Source organism: Ictalurus furcatus, chromosome 14, assembly GCF_023375685.1.
Source record: "Ictalurus furcatus strain D&B chromosome 14, Billie_1.0, whole genome shotgun sequence".
Lineage (NCBI taxonomy): Eukaryota > Metazoa > Chordata > Actinopteri > Siluriformes > Ictaluridae > Ictalurus > Ictalurus furcatus.
This window is the reverse complement of record NC_071268.1, coordinates 23,613,494-23,626,334: the sequence shown is the minus strand read 5'-3', so window position 1 is coordinate 23,626,334 and position 12,841 is coordinate 23,613,494. Positions and strand designations below refer to the sequence as shown.

Sequence of the window (12,841 nt, the reverse complement as noted above, 5' to 3'; positions counted from 1 at the left end):
AACTGTTTCTGGCAACTCCAGTCCTAAATCTAACAAAGCACTTGTAGTCCTAAGCCACCTTCCTGGTTTTTATGTTTACGATCTTATGGATTCATGTTTATCGATTCCACTTCTATCAGCCAGGTGGCGTTTTCCCCTCATCTTTAACAGCCAAGTTTACACCAGAAGCTCTTGACCTGTATCTATATATTATACATTGGGCTGCTGCCACATGATCGACTGAGTGGATAGTTGCATGACAGCTGTAAAAGTATTTGTAATAAGGTGGATTAAGACTATAAATTTACAAGGTATAATTTTGACGCTCTATCTCCAAGAATAAGCAAGTGGCTATCTTGTCATACATCAAACCTGTAACAGTAATTTTAGAAACATTTCTTTATTAAATAGGCTGACTGTCACAACAATGCGCGCACACAAAAGACAATATAAACGCAACAATTTCAGCATCTGAGAGTCAAATATTGTTTTGTTTCAGTCCATAACAAAACTGGACACCATATCTAAGAGTCCAGTTCCGTGCTGTAAATTTGAAAGATGAAAAAATGTGCACGAGAGGATCTTCCTTCACCACAAAGAGCTCCAACAGGCTCCCTAGCCCTCTTTATATACAAGGATCGAATCGGCATGTCTAATCCAAAATGGTGTAGTTTATGTTGGCTCTGGTTTAGGCTCGTTTGAGTCTGATGTGATGGAACACTCCTTCTTTATAACGTCTGCTAGTTTAGGCTCCACCTCGGTCAGTGTGGAAATGAAGCAGAGCACCTGCGCATAGAGAAAGAAAAAACTCTGAGGGAGGGAGGGAGGGATGGGATGGATGGAAGACAGTATGTGTATTAAATAACTCATGGATGGATGGATGAGTAGGAGGGTGGATGAGTGGGTGGATGGATGGGAGGGTGGATGGATGGATGGATGGATAGGTGGATGGATAGGTGGATGGATGGATGGATGGGTGGGAGGGTGGATGGATGGATGGGTGGGTGGATGGATGGATGGGTGGGAGGGTGGATGGATGGGAGGGTGGGTGGATGGATGAGTGGGAGGGTGGGTGGATAGATAGATGGATGAATGGATGGATGGGTGGATTGATGGATGAATGGATGAGTGGGAGGGTGGATGAATGAGTGGGCGGATGGATGGGTGGGTGGGTGGATGGGTGGATGGATGGGAGGATGGATGGGAGGATGGATGGGAGGGCGGATGGGAGGGCGGATGGGAGGGCGGATGGATGGGTGGGTGGATGGGAGGGCGGATGGATGGGTGGGTGGATGGGAGGGCAGATGGATGGGTGGGTGGATGGGAGGGCGGATGAATGGGTGGGTGGATGGATGGGTGGATGGGAGGATGGATGGGTGGACGGACAGACTGGGTGATGGACTCACAGATGTGTTGTGCTGTGGCAATAGTGTCTTTAACGCAGACACCCAGATCTTCTCGGTAAGCTGATCCATTTTCAGCAACTCTGACACAACTTCCTACAAGATCAGAATAAAATTAGCTGTTTACATTAAAAAAAACTTGTATAGTCAATGGCAAACAAAAATCCAATCCAAAATCCCTTTTAGTCATCTGGTGCAAGTCTATCGAAACACGTAACGTAATCTTTCTGGTCCAACGACCCGTCACTTTAATTGGTCTAAATGCAAGCAATTTATAACTCATTAAAAAAAATTAATTTCTAATTAAATATAAAGGCAAAACTACACGTCCTAAGAGTTTATTTTAGAAAAAGAAAACGTATCAAATAGCAGCCTAGAGCATATAGTGCTTAAAATACCCAGTGTACGTTCTTATATTCTATATAGTGTGTGTGTATATATCTAGGGAGACATTAAAGTGTTTTATTTTGAGGATGTTGGGTAGCCTACGAAACGTAAAATGTAGCCAAGATCAGCAAGAGCACTACAGATAAATAAACAAAAGCAAATCAGACAAGTTAAAGTTTATGATAAAATTATCAGACTCCTTGTGGTTTCTATTTGTTCAAGAATTCAAATATCTACACCTTCTGTGGTTTGCATGATAGACAGTCAGACATGTAGCTCTAATGCTAATGATCATTCTGTCCATAAAAGGTATAAAATTACAGGCTAAACATTTAAATTCATTTAAACACTACATGTTTTCAATAATTATTTGTTGAGAATAACCAAGCAAGAATATTAGTGATATGAGGTCTGTAACCTATCCATACATTCTGTACATCTCACCATGGGCACATCTGTGAGCAGAGTAGAAAGCAACTCCGCTGCTATCTCAGCCAACACCTGGAGCTGTACGTCTCTTTCCCCGTCCGTCTTTCCGTCTGTTGGTCCATTTCCCGACTCGTGATGACTCTCCTCCCCAAGCTGATTTTCATGATCAAAGTACAGGATGCGAAGAAGACTAGCCACCAACGCTGAACCTAAACACATTGGTGATATTAAAAGAGTGCGACACGTCGGGGGGGGGGGGGGGGGGTCGGGGTCTATAGAATGCGTGTGTCCTCACTGATGTTTGTCTGAAGGTTGCCGTATAAGGCAGAGAGCAGAGCGAGGGCGGGGGCCAGGAGTGCCTTCTGCTCCTGCAGGATGAGAGGAGGGTCGTCCGGCTGACACAGATCCTCACACACCACTTCACACACCACCTTCCATACTGAGACACCACACCCTCCATCTGAAACTGCACGTACATGCATAGTGAAAGGAGAGAGAGAGAGAGAGAGAGAGATTAATCAGCTCTGTATTAAAGTTATATTTGGCAGAAACTCATCTACAATAAAACTGAATTGTCTTTAGGAGTACTGCTGTGTGTCAATTGTCTAAAGTATAAAAATATAGATTTCCTATAGACAGATACTCCTGCATGAACTTGAAAAGAGTTAGTCTTGTTGCATCGTTTTGTCCTGTTGTCTGAATGTTTAGGGTTACAATGGTATACGATTTTCACGGTACAGTGAGAACGGTCTCAGAAAATATCATGGTTTCATGGTATACGGCATTACATTATTATTATTAACTATTATTATTATGTTACATGACCCTTAAAGGAATGAAAACAGAAGGTTTTGGTTGAACAAACACTATTATCACTGCAACTTGAAACCAGTCTTGTATGTGTGTAAGGAACAGGACCTTAAAAAATCTCTCTCTCTATCTCACTGTTTGCGATGAACAAATCAAACAAAAGCAATTGAAATAGTTCAACACAACGAATGCTTCAAGTGGTTTCCCCAAATTCAACTGAAAATGCAACTTATAATGATTTCTCCAGTTTCAAAATTATTCAACCCCTTCATGGCAAGCATCTTTAGTACTTAGTAGGAGCACCCATCCATCCATCCATCCATCCATCCATCTTCTATACCGCTTATCCTTCCTTCAGGGTCACGGGGAAACCTGGAGCCTATTCCAGGGAGCATGGGGCACAAGGCGGGTTTACACCCTGGACAGGGTGCCAATCCATCACAGGGCACAATCACATACACATTCACACACCCATTCACACACTACAGACACCTTGGACATGCCAATCAGCCTACCATGCATGTCTTTGGACTGGTGGAGGAAACCAGAGATAGTATAGCACCATTTTGCTGTTATGACCTGCTGCAAACGAGATGCAGCGCTTCTGGCAGCGTTCCTGAAGAATCTTAGCTGATTACTCATGAGCAATGGCCTCCAGTTCAGTAATATTCTCGGGTTTGCATGCTGTAACCGCCTTCTTCAAATCCCACCAGAGATCTTCTGAGGTATGCTTGGGATCATTGTCCTGTTGGAAGGTCCAATGACACCCAAGCTTCAGCTTCCTCACAGACAGCATGACGTTTTCTGCTAGGATTTCCTGATACTCCAATGAATCCATCTTATCTTCCACACGCTGCAGGTTTCCGGTGCCAGAGGATGCAAAGCAGCCCCAGAGCATCACCGAGCCACCACCATGCTTGACTGTGGACAGAGTGTTCTTTCTTCATTCTTCTTCCTCCAGACATACCGCTGATCCATCGTGCAGAAAAGCTTTGTTTCATTGCTCCATAGAACAGAATCCCAAAACTTCTGTGGCTTATTTATATGATTTTGAGCAACTTTTCTTGTGCTTTTAGGTCAGTAGTGGTGTATGTCTACAGAAGAATGAAAACCACAGGCATAGTTTATTGACTCTGGGAGGTGTAGTATTACCAAAATATATGTTTTAGCTGACAACAGGAACTGTTCAGCCTGTTCAGTTTAAATCCTAAATTTGCCTTAGGGTAAATTTAAACACGAAGTGTAATCAATGTAATCAGTAATACAATCAGTAAGAAGATTACAGACAAGTAGCCTTAAGGGTGATTGCTTAGGCCTCTCCCGATTGGTGCAACAAAAAAGCTTACACGCTCACATATTGTAGTTTGTGTCTGTTTGTGGTTTATATAAATAAGGATATATACACATAACAGCAGCCGATACGCCAAACTGCACAGCCCAGCAACGGTTCTGCAGAAATCTTTCTATTCAACGAACTGCGAGTTAATCTTAGCTCTGTGAAGTTAGCAAATTAATGCTACAGGAGCTAAAACTTCAGAGAGTTAGACAAAATGTACAATGTCATGGAGTGAATAAATGAGCTTATTTTCAATTCAGTAGCGTCATCTAGGTAAATGACAATCAGTCGAAATATCTTAGATTGTTATCTTGGCTCTGACTGGTCTACAGAAATAAAACACAGTCTATGGATTAGCCAAATAATGTCCACGATCTGCTGCTGTACAGCTTTTGTATGAGAGGAGCGATTACATGATACATCATTCATGATTCATGTGGACGGCCTATTCAACTTGCAAAACTGTCACCACTGTAATATGCTCCGAGTGTTCGTTAATTAGGGATTGGACAGCATGAAGAAGGAACTAATTCCATATTCCCTCTACACTATAAATGCTGTCCTTTTTTTGTACATATAAAGACTATTGGTTGACCGATTTTGCGGATTAATCGGCACCGATAAACGAATGCTGGAACTATCTGTTACCGGCAAAAATCCACACCGGTAGTCTTTCCCGGGTTGCATCCGGTGTTTGAATCCGCTGTCGTTATACACTACGATAGAGGCCTCTAGAGGTGAGATAAAAACCATCATTGACAAAATACTGTTGTTATTTGAAGGGCTTTTTGATTCATTTTAGATGTCTCGGTCACTTTTTCGTTCAGTTTGGATGTATATCTTTTATTTACTTTACTATTTATTCATAGTTAATAAATATGAATATTTATTTCATTTAAAAACGTACAGTACATTTTCACGGTACAGTCAGTACTGTTTATTTTTGTAATAAAGTTCAGAAATATTTTACTTTGCATGGGATGATTTCATTCAGTATCAATCGGTTGATCAAGCGGTTATCGGCAGGAACTGCCCAACTTCGTTAACACTAAAATCCGCTATCAATCGACCTCTAATAAAGACATCGTGGACGTCACTGTTTGTTCCACGAGTTCGATTTTTGTGCTTCATTCAGCAGCCTAGGCTTTTACCATTCACTGGTAACCAAAACTAGGATGATAGAACCGACAAACCTTTTGCTGTGAAGCCTTCACACTGACTACTGTAAATATAATGAAGGTAATAAATAAAGAGTCACATATGATGACACTTGCACTGGATCATCTGTACATATACAGTGGTATTTACACCATGAAGTCAAATCGAGTCTCACCGAGATTCTGCAGCCCTTCATCTACCGTAGTTAAGAGCTGAAGAGCATGCAGATACGCTTCAAGGGCCTTTGGACTCTCCTTCCTGAAAAACACACACACACACACACACGTGTAAGTAATATCCTTCACATTCTACAATTTAGTCTTTGGATGTCAAATTTCAAGTGAAAATTAAATAACTCCTGTAATATTCAAGCTTGGTCATGTGCAGCAAAGGGATTATCCACTTGACGTGTCTTTTTAGGTTTTATGTATCGATTATCACGATTAATTAGTGTCCAACCGAAGCTGTACAGCGGCTTCCAGTAACGCAGAAGCGACGTCCTGGTGTGTGTCCTTGTCCTGGTCACTCTCGCTAGATGGTCCAGACAGCCAGCTCTTCATCAGCTCCTCGTCCTCATCAAACAGCTTATCAACAAGCTCTCCTACCTTTATCAATAATTCCACTAATAAAAAAGAGAGAGAGAGAGAGAGAGAGAGAGAGAGAGAGAGAGAGAGAGAGAGGGACCACATAGAGGCACACACATACAAATATAACAAGATTAAACAAGATGAAAAATGTATTTAAACTTGTGTTTAACCAAGAAGACAACAATAGTTAGATCTCTTCTAGATGATTACCGTTAGTGGAACTGCGCATTATGAAGCAAAGGCTGTTGCATGTGGCCGTCTGCTGCTGTATCCTCTCCAGCCACAAGGGAGCGACATCAGCTTGAGAGACACAGGTCAGGAGAAGCCTGAAAAATAGTACGAACTAAGGACAGTGGAAACCTGTGCACAAGGTGAAAATAAATGATGGTAGAACTACAAACTGGTACATGTACTAACCCAACAGGTCACATATTTTTACATGAACTGGCTGGATAAATGTTAGAGGACAGTACGGCTACAGTCATATTACAAGCTTGTTGCCTTGACCGTTCAACATTGATGTTTGGAGCCACACATTCATTATAGTGAACAGACCTCGGCTATTAAAGGATTTACATGACCATATTTTCAAAATCTAAATCCAATAAATCCCCAATCAAACTGCATGATTCTGTAATGTGCGTCCTCTTTGTGGTTAAATGACCTGCATGTATCGGATACATAACCAGCCAGGAAAGTGTCGCGAATCTGATTTCAAAATTTCAGATTTTCAGTGTCATGTTTAAGTTAAAAAAACAGAACAAACAACAAAACAAAAAGAAAAGTAGGCACTCCTTGTAACATAGCCTGAGCTACATTAGTTACATTAACATTAGGTCTGTCAGAATTAGAGCTTTCTGATGATTATATTGATAATCAATGAATACATCAATTTTCTACCTTTCAATTAAACGTTATTTTTTAAAAACATAATCAGTCCGTATGAGCTTTTGTGTGTTTTTTTTTTGCTGAAAACTACTTGAACTGGTGAAATAGCAACTGTACAAAATTGTTTTGACGGTCTTTCGCAGTGATGAAAAGAGGCCTTTTAGCTGTAGTTATGGAGATGTACGTGAAACGAAGAGGGATTTGGCTGAATGTGCATTGCGATGATGTCATGTGACGCATCTCGGCCCAAATCTGAGGAATGTCGGCTGTAATTTAGAAAAAAATTGTACGTGTCGCCGAATATTGTGGACTTTGCTTGATTTTGGGTTAACTTCTGGAAGAACCAGAATATATATAGCAAAAATCTTTATTTGCAGCATTTCATTCCACTAATTCCACTTCAGAACGCTTAACTAGACTTCAGTAAATAACAGGTCACTAACTACAATACAACATTACTGACATTTATCAGATCATCTGTCACAGGATACACCCATTACCAAGTGTTTATATAAACCAAATGTAACACACTAATTAGCAAAGCGATGGTATTTTGTACTTTATTTTATTTATTTATTTACTGGATCTGCACACGTTTCAGAACTATATATACACACGCACATCTTACGCGCATTTCCAACCAGACAAAATCAAAATAAAGGCAAAATAAAAATGCGCTGGTTGTCTCGCTAATTGAAAATATACTTAACTAGTTTGGCTTGCTCTGTGTGTGTGTGTGGGGGGGGGTGTGGGGGGGGGGGGCAGGTGACTCCAAAGCTATGAGACTGACTTAGTTTTCTTTTCCTGGAATCAGTAAATCGACTCTTTTCTGTGAACCGAAAGCAGGATGGCGACTTGACACACATAATATATATACTGTGTATGCTAAAATTGTTATGTACAAGCTTACGGATTCAAATAGCTTCACTACTTGCTGTCTAACAACGCTTAATGCACTAGCTTCATAACATGAGATGTACGTTGAAACGAGAAAACACTGCTGCATGATCTAATCATTCACTCAAGATTATGTTCAGTCACTGTTACTGAATTGTGTCCAAAATAGCAAGGGTTAATGTTTTCTGGTAAGGCAAGAAAGAGGAATAAACATGACCATGACCATGACCCCACCCCCCAAGTATTGGAACAGCAAGGCCAATAATGTTGTTTTCGCTAGACACTGAATACATTTGAGTGTCAAAAGATGAACAAGACGCCAGATCACAATTACAGCTTTCATTTCCTCATATTTACATCTAGATGTGTTAAACAACTTAGATCATTCTGCCTTTTGTTTGCACCCACCCATTTTTTCCCCAAGTAATCAAAAATATTGGAACACACGACTGGATAGGTGTGTGTTTCTGTCCAGGTGTGCCCTGATAAATTGTTTGTTTAAAGAATTAATAGCGCTGAATTTCTACTCTTGGTTTGAGCCCTGGATTTCAGCTCAGAAGACTGTTTGTTGTTCGAAAGGATAAACCAACATGAAGACCAGCGAGCTGTCTACGGGGAAAAAAAGGATAAGCTAGTACACAGCTCAATACACAATGGTTAATACACAAGAATTAAGCAGGGACATCAGGCTTCCACTGCTTTTCTCATTCTGACAAATGATTGATTACAAATTGAAATATTCCTCATAGAAGTTTTTATTTTTATAAAAGACAGGAGGGTTTCTCTGTTGTAATGCGCTCCGCCATTTCAAATCAAATGCATTTCTGGTCCAAATGAAATGACGTATCATGCCACCGCATGCTTCGTATCACAGTCTAACTAACTGTTTGTAAAATTAAATGAAACCATTACAGCTATATCAGGTACAACCTACCTGTTATAATCGAGTCTTTAGCGAGTTTCTCACCTGCATGTCTCTAACAATGTGGGAGGATCACTGTCGCCCAAAAGTAAGAGCAGCACAGCACTGGGGGGAAAAAAATATATATATATAATCATTGAATCATCACACTTTGGAGCTAGTATAAATGTTCAGTGTTTAAATGTAAGGGTTTGAAGACTAAAAATGAAACTACTTGCTCGTACATAAGGAAGTTTACATACCCTAGTCCGTCATTCTGGCTAATGAACGCACACGTATCAGGGAAACAGGCCATATTTCCCAAAATTCCTACACAGATTTCCTGTAACAGAGGGTGTGGGTTTATCTGACAAACTATGGATAAATAAAACAAGCACATATTCTACTGACTCCGCTTCTGCTCTTTTTCTCTCTCCTCTTCTGATATCATTATAATATATTGTATACTAACATTATATTTTATGGAATATTGTTTAGGATTAGGCTTTTTTTAAAAATTTTTTATTGCTGGCTCATACAGTGACAGCAATGTACATGATACTAAGATGGCTGCTTTATTAGGATGTGTCTGAATTACTCCATATGAGAAATGGCATGTTTCTTTTAGTTTCACCTTCCCGTGTTCAGGAAACCTGTGACGTTAGACTCTCTGCCATGTCACAGTTTACACAGGACAAGCTTGTAAAACGTGAGTGCAACTCTTATGTCACAGAGCTCCAGCAACAAAGCAGTCAGTTAACTTAAAAAAAAATAATAATAATAATAAAATAATTTAAAAAGTGTATATAATGGAGAAAGTGTATACAATAAATACGCTATATTACTAATATAACGAGATCTAGAAGGAATAGCAACTGTAAACCTTAGGTGGAGGGTCGAGTCTGTATACTGCAGTAGGTGGAGTTTAGATGCCTGGCAATTTATTTGACTATAAAATGGTGCTTGAAAGTTTGTGAACCCTTTTTGACGTTCTATATCTCTGCATAAATATGACCTCAAGCATCGTCAGATTTTTTACAAAAGTCCTAAAAGTAGATAAAGAGAACTCAATTAAACAAATGAGACACAAATATTATACTTAGTCACTTATTTATTGAGGAAAATGATCCAATATTACATATCTGTGACTGACAAAAAGTATGTTGAACAGTCCTGCACATCGGCTTGGAGGGGTTTTAGCCCGTTCCTCAGTACAGAACAGCTCCAACTCTGGGATGTTGGTGGGTTTCCTCACATGAACTGCTTGCTTCAGGTTCTTCCACAATATTTCTATTGGATTAAGGTCAGGACTTTGACTCGGCCATTCCAAAACATGAACTTTTCCTTAATAAATAAATGACCAAGTATATTAATTGTGTCTCATTTGTTTAATTGGGTTCTCTTTACCTACTTTTAGGACTTGTGTGAAAATCTGATGACGTTTTAAGTCATATTTAGGCAGATATACTAACAGCACTAACAACTATTTCCTTAGTGCTCCTAGCAATCCTATCAAAATTTCGTGTTCCTCTTCTGTGTTTGTAAAAACACAACGGTAAGTAATGACAGTCAAAATTTATTTAAATACGAGAATATAATTAAGAACAATGGTCCTTTTCAAGCATGAGTTTTCAAAAGTAAACCAGGTTACGGACATCATTATCTCTAGATCAAGTGGCTGTATACAATGTGTACACACGGTCATGATGTACTTACAGTAAGGCGTGGATTACGTGACTTAGCAATTACTCCCAGCAGGATGTCTGGAGTTTTGAACTCCTGTAGAAAACCAGCCACGTCCTGAAGACAGCAAAGACAGTGAACATCGTTGACAAGAACACAAACGAAGCCCGAAATAACATCAGCGGATTAGTAAAGTGAGACCGAATTTGAAATTGTAACAAGTTGCTGCTCGTGTTATAACTTAGAACAATGTTGTCTAGTGGGTTTTATTGTTATTCCACCATATAACTTATATACACTGGTATGAAATGATTCTGGAGAACCATGGTGTGAGACGAGTGCTAATTATAGAACAAATACACAGGGCAGTGCACGCTTACCCAATTATCTTAGGACGATTGTCCTGGTAGCAGCAGGATGGAGATAAAAAACTGGTCCTCATGTGCGTAACACATGCTTTTATCAGCTGACATACTGGTCACAGATATAACCCATGCACGTAACATCTTGTCCTTGGCCAATACCATCCCCTACCCAGCCTACTGACTGTGTTCAGATGATGTGTGTACGTAGAATACTCGTAAAAATTGTCCACAGTTCAAATACTGAATATACAGTGCCTTGCAAAAGTATTCACCTTCCTAGGCATTTTTCCTATTTTATTGCATTACAGCGTGTAATTAAAATGGATTTTTATTTAGATTTCATGTAACGGGTATATGCAAAATGGTCCAAATTGGTGAAGTGAAATGGAAAAAAAACAACAACATAGCTTTAAAAAATGCTTTAAAAAAAAAATAAAAATTAAAAACGGAAAAGTGGTGTGTGCATATGTATTCACCCCTTTTGCTATGAAGCCCCTAAATAAGATCTGGTGCAACCGATTACCTTCAGAAGTCACATAATTAATTCAATAAAGTCCACGTGTGTGCAATCTGTGTCACGTGATCACCTGTTCTGAAAGGCCCCAGAGTCTGTAACACCACTGAGCAAGGGGCACCATCAAGCAAGCAGCACCATGAAGACCAAAGAGTTCTCCAAACAGGTCAGGGACAAAGTTGTGGAGAAGTACAGATCAGGGTTGGGTTATAAAAAACGTTATATCAGAAACTTTGAACATCCCACAGAGCACCATTAAATTCATTATTAAAAAATGAAAAGAATACAGGACCACAATAAACCAACCAAGAGAGGACCATCCACCAAAACTCACGGACCAGGCAAGGAGGGCATTAATCAAAGAGGCAACAAAGAGACCAAATACAACCCTGAAGGAGCTGCAAAGCTCCACAGTGGAGATTGGAGTATCTGTCCATAAGACCACTTTAAGCCATACACTCCACAGAGCTGGGCTTTACAGAAGAGTGGCTAGAAAAATAACACTGCTTAAAGAAAAATATATATGTTTGCTGCTCACCAAAAGGCATGTGGGAGACTCCCCAAACATATGGAAGAAGGTACTCTGGTCAGATGAGACTAAAATTGAGCTTTTTGGCCATCAAGGAAAACACCATGTCTGGTGCAATCCCAACACCTCTCATCACCCAGGGAACACCATCCCCCATGCTGTGGGGATGTTTTTCATTGGGAAATTGGTCAGAATTAAAGGAATGATGGATGGCGCTAAACACTGGGAAATTCTTGAGGGAAACCTGTTTCAGTCTTAAAGAGATTTGAGACTGCGACAGAGGTTCACGTTCCAGCAGGACAACGACCCTAAGCATACTGCTAAAGCAACACGCAAGTGGTTTAAGGGGAAAGATTTAAATGTCTTGGAGCGGCCTAGTCAAAGCCCGGACATCAATCCAATTGAGAATATGTGGTATGACTTAAAGCTTGCTGTACACCAGCGGAACGCATCCAAAAAAATACAAATACATCCATACAAACCCGCAAAAAACCCATTTTAATTCCAGGTTGTAAGGCAACAAAGTAGAAAACATGCCAAGAGGGGTGAATACTTTCGCAAGGCACTGTATACAGTACATGATGTTAATTGTAATAAGGTTTACCTTATTCATGGCCATATCCCAAACTTTACACAGCTCCTCCTCAAGCTCATCAGACAGTTCTATCAGACCTTCTCCCTCTTCCGATTCTTGTTCGGTCACCATCTACATGAAGAAGAAGGAAAAAAAGTATTCCTAAACCATTCTGCTATTAGATCTCTACTCATTTCTTATACATGTGCCCTGAAAGTTCAATGAATACCTGTATAAGGCGAGTTAAGGTGCTAAAGAGCCAATGCTTGCTATATACAGTCTCTCCAATAGCATCATCTTCTTCATCAGTCCCATCAGCTCTGTCTGGAGGCGGCGATGGGTTACGATCCATCTGTGGGGAGTCTTGGGGAGAAGATTGTCATGTTAGTATTCGCCTCTTC

General features: G+C 40.2%; 1 protein-coding gene across 3 annotated transcripts in view; it reads right to left on the bottom strand.

Moving 5' to 3' along the window:
- Nucleotides 1-208: 208 nt before the first annotated feature.
- Nucleotides 209-12,841, bottom strand: part of saal1 (serum amyloid A-like 1) — a 14,966-nt gene continuing 2,333 nt past the window's right edge. The window contains exons 2-14 of one of the 3 annotated variants that reach the window (XM_053641117.1): nucleotides 12,670-12,803; nucleotides 12,471-12,572; nucleotides 11,411-11,443; nucleotides 10,492-10,575; nucleotides 9,039-9,118; nucleotides 8,842-8,901; nucleotides 6,300-6,415; nucleotides 5,962-6,124; nucleotides 5,678-5,760; nucleotides 2,494-2,664; nucleotides 2,214-2,407; nucleotides 1,386-1,478; nucleotides 209-765 (exon numbers count right to left, since the gene is read on the bottom strand). In XM_053641117.1, the coding sequence (XP_053497092.1) occupies nucleotides 652-765; nucleotides 1,386-1,478; nucleotides 2,214-2,407; nucleotides 2,494-2,664; nucleotides 5,678-5,760; nucleotides 5,962-6,124; nucleotides 6,300-6,415; nucleotides 8,842-8,901; nucleotides 9,039-9,118; nucleotides 10,492-10,575; nucleotides 11,411-11,443; nucleotides 12,471-12,572; nucleotides 12,670-12,792 (1,416 nt within the window). In that variant the 5' untranslated portion in view covers nucleotides 12,793-12,803 and the 3' untranslated portion in view covers nucleotides 209-651. The remainder of the gene's footprint in view (nucleotides 766-1,385; nucleotides 1,479-2,213; nucleotides 2,408-2,493; nucleotides 2,665-5,677; nucleotides 5,761-5,961; nucleotides 6,125-6,299; nucleotides 6,416-8,841; nucleotides 8,902-9,038; nucleotides 9,119-10,491; nucleotides 10,576-11,410; nucleotides 11,444-12,470; nucleotides 12,573-12,669; nucleotides 12,804-12,841) is intronic. The other 2 variants (XM_053641116.1, XM_053641118.1) reach the window with 2 other exon arrangements.